We start from the raw sequence: 22,517 nt of genomic DNA on the forward strand, positions 1-22,517 counted from the left end.
CACCGTCATTAACCGTTACCATCATTAACCGTTACCGTCATCATGACCCTCGCCATCTTCATTGCCATTATTATCCTCATTGTTCTTCTCACCCTCCGCCTCACCACTTTCCTTTGGAAAGTGGAAGTGATCCCCCACTTCTCAGTCCTCCAGTATCCCCGGCACCCCAGCTAGATAATTCATCACATTCTCCTGGTATATGGTTATTGGTACAGGCAGGCATCTCCTTTGCTAGACAGCAAGGGATGGGACCAGCTGGCGTGTCCTGGTCCCCTCTGCAATCCCCACAGCAGCAGCTAGGTCAGGGCCTGCCCCTGACTGAACTGCTGCTTCATCTGAGCCACATTAAGAGGTAATTTCTTTCTAGTGTAACACAAGGCTCTCTCCTCCCCCCTCCTTCCTGATCATCCATAACATAGCAGGAGAGACCACAGTCATTGTGATGCATCACTGGCTGATCCTACCCCTGCTTTCAGCCATTTCTCGGTGGCCCATCCCTTCCAGAGAGATTGTAGAATCTAAAATCCTGATTTCTGAGACTCCCTTGCAGCTAGCAGGGCCACGATCATCATTCAGACTCATGACGTGTCAGCATAAGTCCCTGGGGAAGGTGACCCTTCCTGAACAAAAAGGGAAATACCTTCGCTCTTTGACCTTTTGCCCCCAACCCTGTCTGGAACTTGGACATGAGTCCTGAAGGTGACCCAACCGCCATGCTACGGCCACAAAGGCAGAGACTTCCTGCTGAGCGTGGTGGAGTAGACGGAAGACACCACCAGGACAGCGCCAACCCTGGAGGGCCCATTTCCAGACCTGCTGTGTGAAAGGACAGACCCTGGCCACCATCTTCTGGAATTGTTTTGAACGCATTCCTTGTGACCAGCTGAGAGTGCCCTGAAACTGGTGGCACAAGGTGTGTTATTCCCCAGCAGCTTGCAAACTATCTGCTCTCAGAACTTACAGATTATGCTCAATCAGTTTACAGCAATTTGAGCATTCCAAATTTCAGCCGTTCTATCAGAAGGTGAGTTGTGACCCCACTCACTCCAGGGCTCTCCAAGCACCCAGCATTCCACAGACTTTCTGAAATCCAATATGGAACCAACCCGGGGAAAATGTAGGGGAGAGGGCTGAAGGGGTTTCTCGGAAGGCAGGGGTAGCCACCTGCCTTTCGGGCCCTGGGCTGGCGGTCCTAGCATGGCTGGTGTGAGGCTGGAGGGTCTGCCATGGAAGGAGGCTGCTTCATGTCAGCCCTGAAAACCACTGACCCCCTCAGTTACACAGAGGCTTAAGTCTACACTGTGACCCAGCAGCCAGATGAGAACACCATTCGGGTAATGATCATTACAGACATACTTTACAGAATGAATATTATGACTTGACATCCAGAGACATTAGGTGACTCACCAACCGTTGACCATCTGTAGGCAAAAGTGTTGGAATTAGAACACCCCTCTTCTAATTCCTGAGTCTGTATTTTTGCCACTGGCCCTGTCCGCCAGAGCTACCAGATCAAAATAGCCCTATGAAATGAAAAACACGCGTGTCTTCATGCATCACAAGGAAATTTGGCTATTATGGGGGGTTGGGGAGCAAGAGAAGAAAAAACAACCCATCTCCTGCCTCCTTGTTCCCAGAGTCCCACTATGCCTCTGGTTCATTTAATTAGAAGAATCAGTGTTCTGTGCAATCCCTCCTGAGTGATGCCCAGACTACAAAAAGTTTGGAAAAATGTGTAAAAAATCCAACATCTCCAGGCACCCAGTGCTCCTTTGGGAATGAACATGGACATGTGTTAGCTGTAATTAATGGGCACACACACACCGGGGAGAGCTGCTCCTCTCTGGCCACGTCCAAGCAACAGACTATTCCTTCATAAACTCTATGTGGCTTCCAGATGCCCATATAGGCTAACTGACATGGAAAGTTGCATTTACTCCAAAAGTCTTATTTTATTTATCCCCAGGAGAGCATCATTAATTAATTCCAAGCAAGAGGGCTCTCTTTTGCATGAGTGGTGGTGGGGACAAGCCCGGCTGAGCATGCCAGGAGCTGAGGAGGGCACCTTCCATGTGCTTCGGGCCATGAGCCATAGTTTACAAAGCCTGGGATGTCCTGGCTTTATAAACTATGGCTCATTGGCTCTTTCTTTTTTAAAGATTTTATTCACTTATTTGAGAGAGAGAGAGGTCACAGCAGGGAGGAGGGACAGAGGGAGAGGCAGACTCCCCGCTGAGCAGGGAGCCCCAGGTAGGACTCGATCCCAGGACACCGGGATCATGACCTGAGCCCAAGGCAGACGCTTAACCGACTGAGCCACCCAGGTGCCCCTCATTGGCTTTTCCTTAGCCTGGCTTAACGTCTGTCCTTCCCATCCTAAACTTCTTGCATCAGAGAATCTTCTCCCCACCAAAAAGATGAAAGGTTAAAAGCATCCAATTTGCAATGTTCTCCAGGTCACCTTTTACTAGCTCTGAATCCTAATCTGTCTCCAATGCCTGACATTGAAAGGACGTGTTAGTTCCCCTCCCTTTTGGTATGAATAATCACCACGATGATATTATTAGCATTAATATGCACTGAGTGTCTGCTTCGGGCCTGGCGTTGTTCCAAGCGTTTGATTGTTGGAGGTGCTGATAACTTCCACTTTTTCGGTAGAAACTGCTGAGGCAGAAAGGTTGAGTTACTAGCACTTTCTTTCATGCCTTAATATGTTAGATTTTCATCTTAGAGGGTAGTTCCACTGCTTTCCCTTTTGAGTGTGTGTTTTTAAACCCCTGGCTTTCAGGAATCCCCATTCATTCATCAATTCATTCATTTGAAAGCGCCTGTTTGATTTCGAGCTGTCTAATATATGCAGACACTTACTTTGTGTCTTGTCCCATTAATGTGTTATCACGGGAATCAAAAATCTTCTGTTTTATATGCAGGAAATAAGGCGCAGGCAAATTGTGGCTATTTACATATTTTATCATATTTGATACATTTTATTTTGCCAACTCCTCTTAATGCATATTAAGTATTTAATTAGTTTTATTTCCTTTACAACAGTGACATTTTATTTATTTGTCTCTATAATGTAATTAGTGCAATCTCTGTCTTTGTTTTCCCCTTGAGTCAGTTTAACACTTTCTCCTTTTCATTATGAAATATTTTTATGTTTCCTTCCAAGTCCTCTTTACACCAAGTCCTTCTTTTAATTCACTTTCCCGTACCATGTGCTCGAAGACGATTTTATTTCAGAAAAATGTCACATATTCCTCTTGGTATGAGACTCTCTTCTCGTTTTACCATTGTTCCCTACTTTAGCTTAACGTCCTTTCATTTCTATTATGTGCTATGTGTTCCAAGTTTTATATCCCTCTGGCATTCATTTTAATAGAATTAGGCGAATCTATAAATAAAAGCAGCTTCTTAGAATAATGCTTTCATTCTTCTCCTCTCTCCCTACCCCCACTCCTCACACGTGCCCTAAATTTACCAGCAGGACCAGGAGCTTCCTCCCCCAGAGGTTCTCCTGTAAGAGAACCTGATGGCTGTTGTCTCTGCTGCACCTGGTCTGGGACAAGTCCCCGGGGGAGCACAGGGGCTAGGAGCCAGCTTAGGACACCCACCCATGAGGACTCTGTATGAACGGCTCCTAACTCCCGCTATTGCGTTCAACAACACGAGGGAGGCTGAAAATTCTACATAAAGTCAATAATTCAAATCTCGGAACTAGAAAAACACTGCAGAGCAAGACGAGAAGATAATTAGCAGGCAAGCAACCCAGACGACCATGGGCTGTGCCAGGGGTATCTGCTGCGGGCTTATCTTTCCTCTGCAGGAAGGTCCTTAAACTGCAGGACTCTGCTCATTTACATTTACTGGGATGCTTCTCCCCAGGGCTGAATCTTTCTGTCCCTGGAAAACACAAGCTAGGGGCTCAAGGAGCCACAGTCATCTCTGCAGATGCCAGTGTGACCAGAAAACACCTTACAAAGCCTATGCCGCCCCCCGACGGAGTCAGATTCCATGGGGCTTTCTTTAATGACCTCATTTGCCCCACTAAATCTCTAGGCTTTGAATCCTCATCTTCAAACACAGATTTATAAATATGTTTCCAAGGACAGTAGATTTCTCCCAAATCCATCGTATATCCCCACCACTACCCTCAGAACCTTTTTCTCCCAACATTTTCTTAGGCAAGTTTTCAAGCATACAGAAGAGAAGAAAGAATTGTATGGCAAACACCCACGTACCCACCACCTTGATTCTACCATTAACATAATTACTACAATTACTCTATCACATTTCTCTTCATCTATCCATGTCTCTCTCTCTCCATCTGTCCATCCATCTTACTTCTGGTGTGTTCCAAAGTAAATTGCCGTATCAGTATACTTCTATCCTAAAGACTTCAACATACACATCATTAGGGAGGGTTCAGTATTTGCTTATGGCTTTTTCCCTTTGAAGTAAAATTGACATATGATGAAATGAACAAATGCTCATTGCACATTTGTTGAGTTTTGCTAAATGTTTATATTTATGGAACCCAAAGCCCTAGCAAGATAATACAATGTAGCCAGCACCCCAGAAAGCTTGCCCATGCATGTTCCCAGACCATCTCTACCCCTATAGATTATTTTATTCCACTACAGATGGGGTTTGCCTGTTCTAGAACTTCCTGTACATGGGATCAGATAGCTCTTTGGGGCATGGTTTCTTTTACTCCATATTATGTCAATGAGCTCATCTGCTCCTCTTTCTTCCTAAGTAAAGAGGGCCCATTACATGAATATGTCACATTTATTTATCCATGCTCCTCACTGATGGACTTAAAAACTTAAAAATTATGATAAACAAGCTGAACATTCCAGGGCACCTCATAATCCTCTGGGGGGAAAAAACAAAGGCCAACAGACACATAGCACCTTGAGTTACGGAGAAACTTCAGATGGGGGATAAGCAGACCGGGGACATGCTTGGGTCAGTGGAAGCACCTGCTGGTTTGATTCTCTGACCAAAGCACCCTGACCCACCAGGAACACCACAGCACTGGCTCCTCCTGGCCACAGGAAGGCCTGGCCTTGGCAGTCAACACAATGTCCACTGCTATGGAGAGAGGATGCAGAAATCAAAACTGGGCTCGACACTAAGGAACCTCCACCCAAAAGACCTCAGGACAAAGACACACCATTTGAAATGGACTTGTCAGGTTTGGCCAGATGGCTGCTCCCCTACTCCCACCCAGCAGAACCCACTGTCCGTATGATTGCTGAGCATCACTTTTGTGCCCAGGGCCCAGGCAGAAACCCCGGTCTGCCTTAAGACTTACAATTCAATTCCTGCAGCCTGACCATAGAATTCAAATAAAATCTAGACACCAAGCAGAGACAAGTGGTAGCAACTGCACACACAGGTTCCCCTAGGCTTGGGGGGCAGAAAGAGCGCTTGGAGACAGCACCTGGTCACTAAAAGACTCCCCCAAGGAGGTCAGTGTGCAGGAGGCTAAGTGGCTGTCAGCAGGGAGTTGAACACAGGTGGGCCCAGCACCGGCACAGACCAAGTGCAAAGCACTATAAGTGACTAACTTCAGGAAAGGAACCAAGGGCTGGAAAGTAAAACCAACTTTTGGTAATGCACAAATTGGCTTGAAGACAGACTTCTGTAGCTGTATGTGGCCACTTTTGACATGAGAAGAGAACAGAACCATATCCAGAGCTCTTCGTGAGTGAATATCCAAAGGAAAAGTAGAAAGATTCTCCTAGTTAGGTTTTGGAAAGTACCTATTTAGAATAGGGATGCTATTAAGACAAGGCTCACTGTTATGTGGGCGGCCCCCCAATATGAGCCTGATAAAGATGGCTAGAGGCTTCTAGAGTTCATGGATCCACAGCTACCTTTGGGGGGTTGTTTGGATTTGAAGACTATTTAATGGAAGAAGGAAATCAATTTGGTTTCACAATATAACTGGTGTGGCCAGATCTCAGAGGAAGGTAGAAAACCACATTCCTTGTAAGAGTAAATCCCACCCACACACACCCCCACCCCTGGCCCCACAAAAAATAATTCTAGAAAGGACGAACGAGTTCATTTTCTATAAGAACATGAAACCCTGCAGGACCCAAAAAGCATTCATTCCCACAAATGGGCTTTTGCCTCCTGCGCTAAAAAAGAAACGGTTGCAAGGGTCTCGAAGGGGCAAAGTCGTGGTACATAAACTTGCTTAAGCCACTGAAACAATTCCTGCTTCTTGTTCATGGCTAATAGTGTCATATTCCTGCAAACGAGAAATTAAGAGACGTGTGTTTAAAAGACTGCTAATGCGCTCAGTCGTGAACGGTTACTTGGATCGCCGGAGAGAAATAAGGTTTCTTTTCTTTTTGCAGAAATTAGCTTTATCAGGGGGAACACAAATAAGGGTTTTTTGTCTGTTTGTTTGTTTGTTCAAGTTTAAGAAAACAGCAGAAGATCAAGATGTGAGTTAGACTGAGGGCAACGGTGGCCAGAAGCGGACTTATTCCACTACCCCCCTACCCCTGCTCAAGTCCGTCTTCAGACAGACACACCTAAATAAACGGCGACTGGAACAAGGAGGCACACATCCAGGTACGTGGGGCTAACAGCGAGAAACCGCACGCCTCTGCTGTGACCCTCCTAGAGGACATGTGGCAAAAGCTAAAACTGGCGCCGAGGCACCCAGCACTGGGGGCGAAGCCAGCCCGACGCACCTCGGCAGCCTGCGACCTTGCACGGGGCCAGGCTTGGAGCCAACACCCGATAAACAGCCTGGATAAAAGAGGTGGCAGATGAATTCCTCTACCCTCTAAAGACATCAGGGCGCTCGCTGAGCTCTTGCTATGCCCCCATTTATCCCATCTCTCTTTATCCTTACTGTGCTGGCTATTGTCCCTTCTCTGCGTCCCCCGTGCCCTTCCAACAAGTCCACCCGACCACTCCCTGAGCGGCTGGCCAGTGGGCAGAGCCAGACGGAGCCTGCCTCTGCTAGTCTGTTTTCTCCCTTGGCGCCTTTGGTTCAAGACAAGGAGCGGCTTCCCCACTGCTGCCAGTCTCCAGGGGCCTCCACACCTTTTGTTGGTTCCCCGGTCCCCATTCACACCTGGATAACTAGCTCCCCATGAGTGTCTATACCTAAGTCAACAAGGTGAGCTGTTTTCCAACAGGATGCAAATGGGATGGCCTCCGTCAGGATCCACCTGTAAAAAAAAAACACCACTCCTTGTTTCTATGTAAAAAAACAAAACAAAAAACAAAAAAATACCCGTGTGTCCTTCGAGGCGTGGCTCAAAGCCTTCCCTGAAGGTCCCAGGTGAAAAGCAGCTCTCCTCTCCTCAATCGTCCTAAAGCACCTGGCTCCCGTCTCTTCATTAATTTCACTGTCCCTCACTAAAATGCCTGTCTGTTGTAGGTCAGGACCCCGTCCGAACAAATTATAATCACGGAATTCTACCGAGTGACGAGCCCAAAGCCTTGCCAAACAAATGAAACTTCAGGTTCTACTTCAGAAAACAAGTGAGTAAAACCCTCTGAACAGTGTTTGAAGAGAAGTGACAGATGGGAGAAGTATGTGCAATGTATTTACAAACAAGAGACTAATACTCACACTACAGGGACAGCACCTACAAATCATTAAGATAAAAGAAAAATAACCCAATTGAAAAATGGGCAAAGAATGTAAATAAGCAATTCAGGGGAGAATTAAAATGACTAATAACTTTATGAAAAGGCATTTCACTTTAACAGGACTTGGAAGAAAAGCAAATTAAAACCACCACGAGATCTCATTTTCACCTGGAGGACCTGGCAAATACTACAATTGATCATCTCCACCCAAGATGGGTGAGGAACCCTTCATGCCCTGCTGGGGGCAGGGTTGATTGGTACCGCCCCCCTGGAGAGGCACCTGCCAATGTCTAATACCACAACACGTGCATATGGACGTTGCTCAGCAGTTCCCCAATCTCCGGAGCCAGACCATCTTGCCTCAAATCCTGACTCTGACACTTCCATCCTGTGCAACCATGAATGAGTTACTTGACCTCTGTGTGCCTTAGTTTCTTCATCTGTAAGATGGGGATAATAACAGCACCTGTTTGGAGGCTTTCTAAGAAGATTAAATGAGTCAATACCGGGAAAATACTTGGAAAATTACCTGGCACATAACAAGAGCCAGATAGGTGTCTGTGATCATTACTTATTGTTATAACTATTATTTGGTTTTGTTATTAAATACCATACAGAAATTCTCATATGTGGGCACAGAAAGGCATGAATAAGGGTGGTCACTACAATGTTGTTTATAATACCAAAAAAACCCCCAAACAAACAAACAAAAAAACTGGAGGCAAATCAATGAACATTAATGGTTAATGATGCAACAAAATGTCACACCGGTAAAATAGCTTAAAATGATTTTAAAATAACAGAGTAGATCTCCATGTACTAGAGTGAAAAGCTTTCCAGGATACATGGTTAGAACTAAGGTTAGAACTAAGAAAATCTAGGTGCAGAAAAACATGTTTGGCATGAGCCCATGAATATAAAACAGTAAAGCCTTCACATATATGTGTGTTTCTGAAACAGACACTCCTATGCAAAAGTGTGGTGGCATCTGGGGGAGGAAGGGAATTGGAGATGGGTGGCGGGGAATAAGATTTTGGATTTCTGCTCTTCATACATCTGCACTGTTTGACTTTTATGATTCCCACGTGACTTTATAAAATAAGAAAAAAAATGCCCAATAAAATCCTTGTGAGTTGAACAAATAGTACCAAGTCCTGGACCCTCCCCAAGGCCAGTGAGGTGGGATGGGGAGACGCGGGGAAATGGGACGGGCCACGGAGCCCAAGGGTGCCAGACATGTCAGCAGGGGACGAGGCGGAGGCAGTACTCCTTCCGCCTCCCTGCACGGTGCTCACATTCCAGACCAGACTCCCCAGTGAGCTGCAAAGAATCCACTGACCTAAAATGTCAGGGGAAAGATGAAGTAAGGACAGACCAGCCATTAAATAATGTGCTGAGCAGCCATTAAAAAAGACATCATCGAGGGGCGCCTGGGTGGCTCAGTCGGTTAAGTGTCTGACTTTGGCCCAGGTCATGATCCTAGGGTCCTGGGATTGAGCCCGGAGTCTGGCTCCCTGGCTCAGCGCTGAGTCTGCTTCTTCCTCTGCCCCTCAGCCCTGGTCATGCTCTCTCTCTCTCTCTCAAATAAATAAATAAAATCTTAAAAAAAAAATACCACAGAGTAAGTAGTTCTAGGCTTGGGAGGTGCAAGGCACCCAACTGTACACTGCTGTTTACAGAAGATGTTCACAGGTGTATGCGTGTGTGCACACACATACACACATAGCTGCACACTCTTATAAACTTACACGTGTGCACACACACGGTCACACACGTGCACATATGCAGTTTAAAAACAAAAGTAATGAAAGGACATAGTCCAAAACATTAATGGTGGTTATCATTGTGGGGGAGGATTATAAACGATTTGGGGGGGGTTTCTTTTTCTTTTTCATGTTTCCCAAATATTCTATGTACGTGGATTCCCCTTACATACTAGCAAGAAAATGTAAGGAATGACACAGTTTTATAACTGGGCTGTGCCACCCTCTACATATCCTTGGGCTCTCACTAAGCCCCTTCTCCCCTTGTGGGATTCCAGCCTTCTAATAGGAGGTCTGGTGGCACAGTGTTCCCCACCTCGTCCCAGGGTGGGAAACACAGGGGTCTCTGGCAGGCTTGGGTGAGGGTGTCCAAGGACAGCTCCCTGCCCTTGAGGCTCCTGGACTCCAAAGTCAAGAAGGCTGTGGGCAGCCTTCCCTCCTGCAGAGATAAACCTTTGAAGTGAAGCCCCGGGCCAGAGACCCGATGAGAAGGGAGGGTCCTTCCAGATGGGACTCCAGCAGACACCTCCCCAGGGTGCCCCTCCTGGCTCAGCCCTCCATCTGACTGGGCTTAAGAGCTGGACAGCCCCACCTCAAGCTCCAGCGCCCACACTAGTGCCGCCAGCTCTCTGCAGGCTTTCCTAACACGGACAGGGGCACTGACTGTGAGTAAGGCCTGCAGTTGAAGTGGTCCAAATTGAAAGCCTTGTTCTGAAATTTACTAGAGCTGTGGTAAGTCACTCAGGCAGCTTGGAGCTTCCGTGGGCTCAAGTAGGTCACTCCCCAGGCGCTGGGCTGATGATCAGAGCGCTGCTTCCTCACCGGTAGGGTCCGTGATGTGGGGGGTTGGCCAGTGGTAGTTGCGTTGCAGGTGCTGGAAGGCAGTGACTCAGTTATACCCCTTCTAATGAAACACAGTCACCAGGTGTATCTGGGAGGTGGTGTGGGGGGCAGTGAGTGGGACAAGGGCAGAGATGAACAAAGACGAGGACCACGAGACGCTCCCAGGCCGTGTCTGTGCATGCAGTGGGTGGCAGAGGTCCAGCTGAGACCCTCCACAGAGGCTAGAACACTGTGCTTGGGTCTGTGAGGCAGCAGACAGGTCAGGAAACACCACTCCAACTAATTCTGAAGAACGACATTTTCCAGGTGAACCATATAGGGAATGGGCACCTAGGTTAGAACGACCGCAGCAAACAGCAGGTGCAAAAGAAAGAACAAAGTATAGGGAACATTTCCAGAATGGCGAAGGAGTGGCTGGAACACTTGGCAAAAGGGAAGGGTCCTGGGTTGAGGCCAGAGTGGACAGGGCCATGGCCCATGGATGTGTCCCAGTTCCCAGCTTGGGGGACAGAGAATGAGAAAAAGGCGAGCCTTCTCCTAGCCAGAGGGAACTGCGGGCCCTTCCCTGACAGGAGGGTTAACCCTGCCTGACCCTCTGTCCAGACTGTGTGCCCTGGAGAGCCTGAGAAGATCACCAGTGTGACCCCCCCCATACCCCCCACAATGGGCAAGAAGGAGGTTCTGGTTGAATGAACATAGTAGATCATCACAGTAGATCATCTCTGAACACAGTAGATCATCTGTGAGTGGTGTGGACACAAGTTTCTGAAACAAAGGGGAGAGCACCTGGGAATCAAGGGCCCTTCCAGACGCCCCCCTACCCCCACCACCGTGGGACACAGATTTATCCATCCCTGTGGCAAATGCAGTCCTGCTTGTCACCCAGCGCTGCAGAATCCTGGTCCAGTTGGGCTGTTTCTTCCCACCAGGAGGTCAGAGTTGCCCAACAAGGACTCTGTAAGTGACTGGTGTCAGCCAGTGACAGCATTCATAGGCCCCAAGCAAGGGTAGGAAGCTGAAGCTGCAAGCAAGTCAAATGCCCCCGTGGGGTGCCACCCGTAGGGCCAGAGGCTGCTGGACCCTGCAGAGGGCATGGCTGGTTTGCACCCAAGCAACCAAAGGGGAGACAATGAGACTGTTTCTTCCTCTCAGCAGTGGTACCATCTTGACACTAAGGGCATTGATGGGCTGGTTACCATGGGAACCCGAGTGCCGAGCCCATCCCAGGGAGCCTGAGGCTCCCTTCCAACAGCTGATGGCTATTCAGGCCTGTTCTTTGCCGCGGGACAGAGGGCCTTGTGCCTACCACCGGGTCTTCCAAACCCGCCAACAGCAGAGGCACGAGGACCTCGGGGAGTTCTGGGATTTGATGAGATGGCAGGACCCATCGGGTCTGAGGCAGCCATGGTGGGTTCCGGGCCACTGCTGAGCCTGGCTCCCGTGTCACTGACCTGACCTAGAAGCAAACTAGAGCATCACATGGAGAGGGTCGTCCCCAGGCATGAACACAAGTACAAACCCAGGAGAAGCCTGTCTGCTAGGTGACCCCAAAAAGAAAGGGATTAAAATTTAAAAAGCGTGTGTGGTGATGGCTCAGCCAGCCAGAGTGGAGGCGTGGGAGGCAAACTTGCTCCTTCCCCAGTGCTCACCACCTCTGCCACGTCTCTTATCTCTGAGGGGCCAGCACCAATGAGAGCACAGAGCAAATTCTGAGTAAATGAGTGTGTGTCCTCTGGTCATCCTGGAGTGACCCCTCCGCCATCAGAGAAATGGCAGGACTGGAACTGATCCTTGAGAGCAGCCTGGAGGCCTGACGGTGGATTGACTCGGCCGGGAAGCCCAGAGCCCAGGGCAGAAAGAGACAAACCAGCAGGCAACGTCAGGGCGACAGGCTGGGGCAATCGGGCGGGGTGTCAATGGCCGGCAAGGACGAGGGGCTAACCATGGGGTGGGAAAGTCATCCTAGGTAGAAAGAACCTGAATGAAGTAGGAGCACGAAGTGGTTTGGCGGAGTTGGAGCTGGGGGCAGGGTGGAAAGAGGCCCTGCAGCAGGACAGCCCGGGGAGAGAAGCCAGAGGCCCCAGTCTGTGCTGGGCAACCTCAGCAAGAAGGCAGGGGGCCCTGACAGCTGTCCAGGGGACCCAGGAGACAGGCGAGGTACAGACCAGACGGGAGGTATGGAGGAGGAGGCGAGGGGAGGTGGGGGCTGGGGAGGCTGAGGTGACTTCCGGGTCTGGAGCACAGGCACCGGGATAGATGGTCCTTTCAGCAGACAGAGACCACACAGCAAGGACAAGGTCTGCAGCCAGGGGTGACCAGTCCAGTTGCTCACATGCGGAGTCTGAGCCAGGGAGGGTAGCATCCATCCTCAAAGAACTGGAGGGATTGGGGCATTTTTTTCTTTTCCTCCAAAATGGAGAGGTGTAAGTTTCATTTTCTTTTTAAAAATTTTTTATTTATGTAACAGAGAGAGACAGCGAGAAAGCATGAGTGGGGGAAGGGGCAAAGGAAGAGGGAGAGAGAGAAGCAGACTCCCCTGCTGAGTGGGGAACCCGATGTGGGACTCGATCCCAGGACCCCAGGATCATGACCTGAGCTGAAGGCAGATGCTTAACTGACTGAGCCACCCAGATGCCTGGAGAGATGGAATGAGGAGACGGCACCAGTAAAACTGCTAGAACAATGAAGATGGGCAGCAGTGTGTGTGTGTGTGTGTGTGTGTGTGTGTGTGTGTGCGCGCGCGCGCACGCGTGCGCACCGGGTGGAAAGAAGGAGAAACTGGCTAGTGGGGTCCACATAGGTTCTTTCTCAATGGCAGCAGACTGCTGAAAGGCTTTCTGGCAGGGTGGCTTACACTTACCCGAGAAACAGGGATAAGGGCCATCTGCCAAAGGTAATGACGTGGAAGGCGGGTCAGAGTGGATGGGTTTGTGCCCTTGCCTGTCAGTCACTGGTTTGTGATGGGCCCAAGTCAGAACCTAACCAGACCTGAGCTCTCCTTGTGGTTCAACAGGCCCGGTGACCTCTCTCTGCGGGGTTGGTGCAACGCTCCACGAGCGAGAACACCTAACACAAGAAATGCTGGCTTGGGGACAAGCACGTGCCAGGGCTTCTGGTCAATGCCAAGGCCAAGCCACAGTCCAAGAGCCAGAAGGGGGAGAGAGAGAGAGAAAGAGAGAGAGACAGTTATGATAACTATGACTGAGAAGCTGTCCACGTGCCAGGCCCTGGGAGAAAGAGAGGGAGACATGTCGGCTACCCGCCCTGGGCTGTGGAAAATCAAAGGAACTACACTTTAGGGGCAAAATCTACACTCCGAGGCTCCGAGACCCAAAAAAGCGCAGGATGTTCCCCAGTGTGCGAAGGGTCCTCTGTGGCCCTTTTGCCACCCAAAGCCCAAGGCGAGGCAGAGGCCTCAGTCAGGCTCTTCTCGGATGGAGCTCTCTCCCCCAACCCATAGCTCTGTCTCTCACGTGAGTCCTTCCTTGGCTTCTGCCTGGAGAAACCCAAACTCTTCCAGTAGACCAGTAAGCTGGGCCACCCCCTCTGGCCTGACTGAGTCTCCTCCTTGCCACCTGGCTCCACGAACAGTTGCTCAGCTTCCAGAACTCCAGCCCCAGTGGCTTATGAGAGCAGGCCCCTCACCTAAAGCCCAGTCCACTTAAAACTGTCATCGTCTGAAGAAAGATGTCCAATGCCAGTGTGGGAGACCACGAGCTTCACAGTCCCAATCTTGTCTGTACTCCCCCACCTCCCACCCAGAACCTCTCCCTCTCTACTCCCACACCAGCCAGGCACAGGACTCCTGGCTCAGAGAGTACAGGCAAGGCAACCTCACAATGAAAATCAAAACCAGATAACTAGGTCACAGGTGACTGCTATTCTGGGCCTCCCCTTGTCCACCTCGAGCTCCTAACACTCGGGTCGGAAGAATCCTGCCCCGCGATTTTCACACCTGGCTTCTGCTTCGTTTTTGTTTTGTTGTTTTTTAATCGTAAGAACAAGCTGTCTGCGGCATGACAATGTTCCTCTGCTGACAAGGGAATTACTCAGGCCCACCTGAAATTCTGGGTCAGGTATGTCCCACTGGGTAGCTATTTTAAGCAAAACTATTTAAGGCAAGTTCAAAATCATTTCAGGCTCTTAGATCTTTCAGGGGCCCTGGCAGCCAGCCTGCCTTTTTATGTTCAGACTCAGAACCAACAAATTAGCTCAACACCCCAGGCAAAGCAAAAATGCAAGGGAAAGACGGTGTCGCAGCGCCACTTTTGAGATAAACATCACTTCCGAAAGCTACAGATGCTGAGATGTCGTGATTTGGTTTGTGAGGACGTCTTGTTGGACAAGAAGTAGACAGCCTGTCTCTTCTTGGAGTCATCAGTGTCAAAGGCTGTGAGGTGCACAGGTTGCAGTGAGGGCCACGTGCGCCCCAAGATGCTTTGCAGGAGAAAGAAGCCTGGTGGGCCACCACGGTTCCAGCGCTCTGGGTCTGGCTCTGTCCAAAGAGCCCTGTGATCCGAGCCAGGCCTTTTGGTTCTCCAGGTCATGAATTGCTTGACAAGCGGACGGCCCCAGCTCGGGAGGTCTGAGCCAGGCCCACAGGCACGTGTGCCCCCACAGACAGGCTTTACACAATCCAGGAATGCCATGACGGGTACATATGATGTGCATTTTTCTTTTCTCTTCTTCCCCTTGCACGTGTCATGTGTACCTACATATACACGTACATGTGTATGTATATATGTGTGTGTGCATATATAATGCATATCTGCATACATGTGTACATATCACTATATAATATATATATACATATGTACATATCACTTTCAGATAGAAAAGCACCAAATGGTTAGACACAATTATGTATATAATTTGTATGTTACATACACAGATGTAAGTACCCATATATGTATATTAAGACTTAAAATGCTGCAGATCAAGTTTCTTCCTTCCTTTCCCAGTTCCCTCCCCAGCCCTCCCTTCTTAGAGGCTACCACTAACCTGAATTTGATGTGGATGCTTCCTACATGCGTAAGCATTCATAAATAAGACAGAAGTACTTAGTCGGTTATTTATTTTTTAAATTTAACTTTATTTTTTCAGTGTTCCAGCATTCATTGTTTATGCACCACACCCAGTACTCCATGCACTACGCGCCCTCCTTAATACCCACCACCAGGCTCACCCAACCCTCCATCCCCCTCCCCTCCAAAACCCTCAGTTTGTCTCTCAGAGTCCACAGTCTCTCATGGCTCTTCTCCCCCTCAGATTTCCCCTAACTCTCTTCTCCTCTCCATCTCCACATGTCCTCCATGTTATTCCTTATGCTCCACAAGTAAATGAAACCATATGATAATTGACTCTCTCCGCTTGACTTATTTCACTCAACATAATCTCCTCCAGTCCTGTCTATGTTGATACAAAAGTTGGGTATTCATCCTTTCTGATGGCTACGTAATATTCCATCGTACATATGGACCACATCTTCCTTATCCATTCATCCGTTGAAGGGCATCTTGGTTCTTTCCACAGTCTGGCAATTGTGGCCATTGCTGCTATGAACATTGGGGTACAGATGGCCCTTCTTTTCACTACATCTGTATGTTTGGGGTAAATACCCAATAGTGCAATTGCAGGGTCATAGGGAAGCTCTATTTTTAGTTCCTTAAGGAACCTCCACACTGTTTTCCAAAGTGGCTGCACCAACTTGCATTCCCACCACTTAGTGTGTTTTGTAGTTTCCATAAATACCCCGCACCATGCATCTGCGATGCGCCTCTCCACTCGCCATCATTTTTGCGATTTATCTACGTAGACACGTATCCAATATATGCCTTTCCGACTACTGCATGGCGTTCCATCGTGGGACTGTTTTGATTTCGTTCTCCATTCTTCTACTGACAGAAGGCTGTGTTTCCCTTCATTTAAAAAGTGCCTCTGGGATAGCACTCTGCAGGGCTCCCTGAGTCCTAGCTCAAGCTCATCTCTCTAGCGGAAGCCCAGAGGTGGACCCGCCGATAGAATTCTACCTCACTGCCAGGTGCCCCCTGCGCTCCGAGGCGGTTCTCCCAATATCCACTTCTATCAGCAGCACCCGGAAGCTCCGTGGGCTCCACGTCCTCGCCAGCGCTAGAAACAAACACCTCTCTGCATCTGCCAACCCGATGGCATGAAGCAGTCTCCCTCCTTACTGCCCCACGTCGTGTTGTTCCCATCCCTCCAGGGAGGCTGAGTGGCTTTTCTCGAGTTTACTGGCCACTTGACTTCCCTCTCCTGGTTTCTGCTCCCCAGCCCACCCCACCCCACCCCACCCCACCAAGAGGCTACTACTAACCTGAACTTGAGGTGGGTGCTTCAGACAGAGCACTGAACTCCCTATGCATATACTTCTCCACTTTTCTACCTGGCGTTTCTCTTTTACTTATTGATTTGATTGCTTTTTATTTTATTTATTTGAGAGAGAGAGCACAAGCCAGGGTGGGGGTGGTATAGAGGGGCAGAGGGAGAGGGAGAAGCAGACGCCCACCTGATCAGGGAGCCTGATATGGGACTGGAGCCCGATTCGGGACTCAATCCCAGGACCCTGGGATCATGACCTGAGCTGAAGGAAGATGCTTAACTGACAGTCACCCAGGTGCCCTGATATATAGCTTTTTAAATAATCTATGCACTAACTTGTGTGTCATAAGCCATAAATACTTTTTCTAGTCTATTACATGCTTTTATCCTGTTATGATGTGTTATACAGAACTCTTTATGGCTCAATCTCTTCCTTTATTTGTTCTTTCTGTGTTTTGTTTAAGAAATCCTTTCCTGCCCCCAAAGCCATGAAGGTATTCCACTCTAGTTATTTCTAGCTGGCATTTACTGTTGGGTAGTGTGAGGTGAGGTCAGGATATGATTATTTTCCAGATTCAATTCTCTCGGTGCCATTGACTGAAATGCCTACCCTTCCCCATCCATCTGTAACAGTTCTGTTCGCACATACAAGCTCCCACACCTGCCTGGGTTTGAGCTGATTCACCACTGTTGCAAGGAACCATCCCCAGGGCCAACGTCCAACTGTCACAATCACCCCAGCTTCATGGGAAGTTTTGATCTCTGGCAGAATACACTCCCCTCCCTTTCCTCCCTTCTCAGAGTTGTCACAGGGATTCTGGGAACTTACTCTTCCATGTGAATTTCAGGATACGTTTGTGTGATTTCATATCCCATAGAAAACCCTGTTGGCACGTCAACTAAGTTACGCTGAATTTAGAGATTAATGGGGGGGAGGGGCATGTGATAATCAGTCCTCCTGTCCAGGAACATAGCTTATCCCTCCATTATTCAGACCACTTCTTCAATACATCGTTCAAATATTTTAAAATCTCCTGGTAAGTTTCATTTTTTCAAAAACGTATTCCTAGGTTTCTAACAGCTTTTATGCTAGAGCGTATTATCATTTCTTTTCTCTTCTCGAATGCTGCTCTTGGATAGGTTGCTACTGTTATCAAGCATCCTGCTCAATTCTCTGACTACTTATAATAGTCTCTAGGTTCTCTTGGATTATCCACATAGTTATGCCATCTATCAGTAAACGACATTTGACTCTTCCAAACTTTCCTTCCTTCTTTCCTTCCTTCCTTTCTTTTCCATTGTGGTATATTACCTAGGACCTCAACTATCATGATGAATAAAGAAGTAAAAAAGAGGTTAGTTTGTCTGGTTCCTGACGATGCACATTTTTCAAAGGAGAAGATCCAGAGCCACCATCAATCTGAAAGGCTTCCATGTTCAAGAAAGGTGAATAACCTTTCACCTGAATAACCATCTCAATTACCTTTGCACCATGTAAAATAACACGGAATCGGGTTATTAGTTGCATGAGAGGGGGTAAAACATTTGAGCCAGAAGTTAGAGCTTCGCAAAGACCCAGGAGAAAAGCAGGGCTGTGAGTCAGGGCAGGTACTGGGCATAACACTAATTGCCCATTAAGGGTTTGGGGAAAGAGTCACACAAAGGACACTTAGACCAGAGAATGTAGCAGGAGACAAAGAGCAGGGAGCATAATTGTCAGAGGCGACACACTCTGTGTAGACACAAACAGCTTCCATGCCTTGCTTCCCCTCAGTCTGCTTATCCATAAATCAAAGCTAATAATATCTACATCTTATTTTTGAGTCACAAATTCTCCTGCCTGAAAAAGGCAAATAAGGTTTTTAAAGAGTTCTTATTGAGTAGGTAGAGGGTAGAATGCTCCAGGCCTTTTCCACATTAGTAGTTCACTTGGGGGGAGGGAGGGAGAAAAGCTGGTTTGGGAATAAAGAATATTAGGTGCTCCTTGAGTAATCTCTCTCTCTCTCTCTCTCTCTCTCTCTCTCTCTCTCACACACACACACACACACACACACACACACGCCTTGGAGACAGCCAGGATCCCGAACCAACAAATCCCCTCCGTTTGCAAAGGTCTCCATAGTGGCATCCCCACCCCAGCCCCCCACCTTCCAGGCTGAGTTGACCAGGCTGTGTGCGGTCCACCCTGCAGCTGCCCTGGACAGAGCTGGCAAGACCTGGAGAGACTCCCCCATAATGTCCCAGATCGGGGCAGGCACACACCTGAAGGAACCTGCCCCACAGGCAAAATGAGAACAGCAGACTTTGCCTACGAAATTCAACTCTGACAGAAGTTGTTTCAAAGCCCTGGCATTTCTGATGCTGGTGGACAGGAACGGCGAGGGAGAATCTATTGCGTGTGTGGCTCTCGTGGAAACGTCTGGGAGGCCCTTTGTAATTTACCGTGCAGTTGAAGAGTCACTTTTAGCTGAAGACAAATTACCAGGCCACCTGGGCTGAGCAGTGAGGTGTAGCAGGAGCTGGCGGGGCGGGGGGGGGGGGGGTGCTTAGCCATGAATGGGGATGGAAACCTGAGGACCACTTTCCTCAGTCTGGAACATCACCCAGGGAGATTTCGGAACCACGGGGAGAAACGAAGCCAGTGCTGCCCAAAGGCAAAAACTCCAATCACAGGACGCTCGCAGACACCTGAGCAGTGCATACAGATGGACAGATGAAGCTACACAAAAGACAGGACGGCATTCTCCCAGACACACTCGGACCCACCACGTGAAGTACAGAGCAAGCAGCAGAAATCTACTTTTCCAAAAGGCCACACATCTCACATTAGCACGTCTGTGTGAGACTTAGGATGCAGAAGAAATGTCATTTACATTAGAGCCACACCACACTTTGCTGGCTTCTGTCACGGATAATGATGAAACTAAATTTAACACTGCCTGGCATTACAGCTTGAGTTATGAGCTGGTGCTTCCCTGTCGTTTCGCTTGATCCTCTGAGCGTATAGTATGTAAGAGATTGGTTAACTGCGCTGAAAGGTCCCCTGGTGGGACAGCACGCTTTGGTCCCCGGCAGCCCCTCCATCAGCCGTAAACCAACCCCTTGCCCCACGGTCACTCTGCAGGGTTGGGGCAGGGGAAAGGGATCTGCCTCAAGGGTCCTTTGGAGTTATGCCACCTTCCTGCCCAGGGCTTGTCCTCTTTTGCTAACCCAGTCATAGCGAAAGCCCAGGTCGTGGGAGGACTCTGGGCTCACTGATGGGGTCAAGCCCTGGCCTGGGGTTGTGCTGCCAGCCAATACTGGATCTTCCCCAAAACTGTGGCGGGTACACACTGACACCGCCCCTACAGATGAAGAAGATGGGGAAGTGACTTGCCTAAGGTCATACAGCTAGTTTGTAGAGAGCTATCATTGGAACAGCCACAGAAGCCTAAAAACAAAGCAAATTCCAGGAGCCTGGCAACGCAGGAGCTCCTGCCTCCAGCCCCCTGTGAGGTTGCAGAATCCTAAGCCGCTGGCAAAGCCAACGACGGTTGCTTCCAGATTCCAGCACCTAGCCGCCCTCCCTCCCCTCCGTGATCCGCGGACACCGAAGAAGCCCACGGCCCCGAGACTCCGGGCCATGCGCCTGTCACCGCCGAGTCGCGGCGGGACGCCGTGGCGTGCGCTCTGGGTCCGGAGCCCCGCGCAGCCCGTCGAGACCCGCGGGCCGGGCGCAGCGGAGCCGGAGCTCCGAGGCCAAGAAGAGCTTGGTGGGCACTGAGGACAGCGCCCGCGGGCAGAGCGCGGCGCCCGAGACCGGCTCCCTCTCCCGCCGCGCCGGGCAGGTGCCCGCGCCGGGCCGCTCGGCCCTCGGAACTGCCCCTCCGGGCGCGCCAGGCCTGCGCGGGCGCCCCCCCAACCCCGCGGGCCGCCCGGTGGGCCCCGCCGAGCGTCCCGGGCGCTGCATCCCCCGGCGACTCCACGCAGGGCGCCCCGGCCGCCCCCCGACCGCGCGGGCCGGGCCGTTCGGGACCCCTGCCCGCGCGCGGCCGCGAGCCGGAAGGAGGCGCCCCCTCGCGCCGTGCCCACCGGCGGCCGGGAAAGTTTTGGGCGCTCGGGGCCGGCCGCACTCACCTGGCCCAAGTTGAGGTAGCCGTGCTCCGCGGCCACGCGGTCCGCCTCGGCCGGGCCGCCCAGCACTTGCACTGCCCAGTGGTTGGTGTAGACGGGGCGCGGCGGCGGCGGCGCGGAGCAGGCGGCGGGCAGCGCGAGCAGCAGCAGCCAGCGCCAGGGGCGCGGCGCGAGCGACCGGAGCCCGGACCCGCCGGCGCCCCCCGCGTCCGCGTCCTCGGCGGTGGCGGCGGCGGCCCGGGGCGGCGGCCGGGGCCCGGGCGCAGGCGGCGCGCGCGGAGGCATGGCAGCGGCAGGCTCGCGCGGCGCCCGAGCGGCGAGTGCGCCGGGGGGTGGGGTGCCGCCTTTTAAAGCCGCTCCGCGGCGGGGAAGCGCCGCCGCCGCCGCTGCGGGCGGGAGCGAGGGAGGAGGAGGCGGGCCGCGGCGCGTTCCCGCCCGCGCGGCCGGGTGGCGCCCCTGGGCCCGCGCTCGTGCGGCCCGCACCGGGATGGGCGCAAGCCGCGGGCCGGGCGGCGCGGGCGGCCCCGGAACGCCCCCCACCGGGGAACTTCTCGCGGACTTTTGGGGCTCTCGGGACAGACAGACCGGGGCGGCCCCGAGAGGCGGCCTTGGCCCTGCGCGTTCTACCGGGAGCCCCGAGGGCCGCCGGGGCAGCTCAGGTGAGTCCAGACTGGTGGGCCGAGGCCCCAGCGCCCTCCCACCCGTCGGGCATCCTGGAGGCCTCATTCTCCAGGTCGAGTTTAATCTCCTCTAAGGGTGGGTTTGCTCATCCCGCGGTGAGATGGTGGGCTTGCAAGGGCTCTGGGTTCTAAGAGAGAAAAACCGCGCGGAAAGGGAGAGTCATGGCCCGGTCCCGGCGGAGGAGGCCTGACTGAACAGGCACGTTAACTGGGGCGAGACCGCTGGCAGATGAATCGGGTTCAGTGAGCGCGCAGGAGAAACCCACGGGTGCAGCTCCGAGGCTCCAGACCACCTTGGGAAGCAGGGGGTACAGGTGAATCCCCAAGCTGTCCACTTCGTTCTGCGTGATCTCGGGCACGTTGCTGTCCTTGTTGACAGCGGGGCTCCACCTGGAAATGGGGATGACAATAGGATCTACCCCGGGCTGTTTTGAGGATGACAGGAGCTCTTGCCACGCCATAGGCTGCCCATAAACGTTTGTGTTTACGAGCTCACGGCCCGCCACATGGTAGGTGTTCACTTGTGCAGACTCTTAAAAGCTCCCACGGAACTGGGACCAGTCAGTGGGAAAGTGAGTTGAATCATCCTTGCCCCTGCTGCTGGGAGCAGCCTAGAAGGCACTAGCTAATTATTTGGTGCACCCTGGAGAATTACAGAAATGTTCACACCGTGAAGGAGCAAATGGTGAGAGGAGAGCACCCCTTCAGGATTTCTTCTCCCATTACTTTTAGGAACGGTCGGTCCTAACTGACCTCATGGGGAAAGCAAGCCTTTACCCCAATTAATTCAGGAGAGGAAACAAAACATGGGCCCAGGAGGCCTTGAGGTGGGAAGGCAAAATCACTGATCTGATATTAGTGTCTAGAAGAAATTCCTGTATAGAGCTCACAGGGCACACAGATCTTGGGCTAGGGGCAGGAGGGGTGGGGAGACAGCAGGATCCCTGGAGGTGGCTTCCCCAGGTCCTTTCCAGCCTCCCTCTCAGGAGCCCTTGGGTTTCGTAACCCACATGATTCATCCTTTCTGCAGGCGTGAGTCACCCTGAATGGAGGTGGGAGAACGGGAGGTGTGGTGGGAGGCCCAACAGGGACAAGCCAAATCCTTATTCACAAGGGCTCCTACCAGGGGCCCCTCTTGGAATCTGGGGAT

General features: G+C 51.0%; 1 protein-coding gene across 2 annotated transcripts in view; it reads right to left on the minus strand.

Moving 5' to 3' along the window:
- PCSK6 (proprotein convertase subtilisin/kexin type 6) overlaps nucleotides 1-21,071 on the minus strand; it is a 182,365-nt gene extending 161,294 nt beyond the window's left edge. Inside the window, exon 1 of one of the 2 annotated variants that reach the window (XM_047736488.1) lies at nucleotides 20,691-21,071. In XM_047736488.1, the coding sequence (XP_047592444.1) occupies nucleotides 20,691-20,972 (282 nt within the window). In that variant the 5' untranslated portion in view covers nucleotides 20,973-21,071. The remainder of the gene's footprint in view (nucleotides 1-20,690) is intronic. The other variant, XM_047736489.1, reaches the window with a different exon arrangement.
- Between the last annotated feature and the right edge of the window lie 1,446 nt (nucleotides 21,072-22,517).

Source organism: Lutra lutra, chromosome 7 (assembly GCF_902655055.1).
Source record: "Lutra lutra chromosome 7, mLutLut1.2, whole genome shotgun sequence".
In the NCBI taxonomy this organism is placed as follows: Eukaryota; Metazoa; Chordata; class Mammalia; order Carnivora; family Mustelidae; genus Lutra; species Lutra lutra.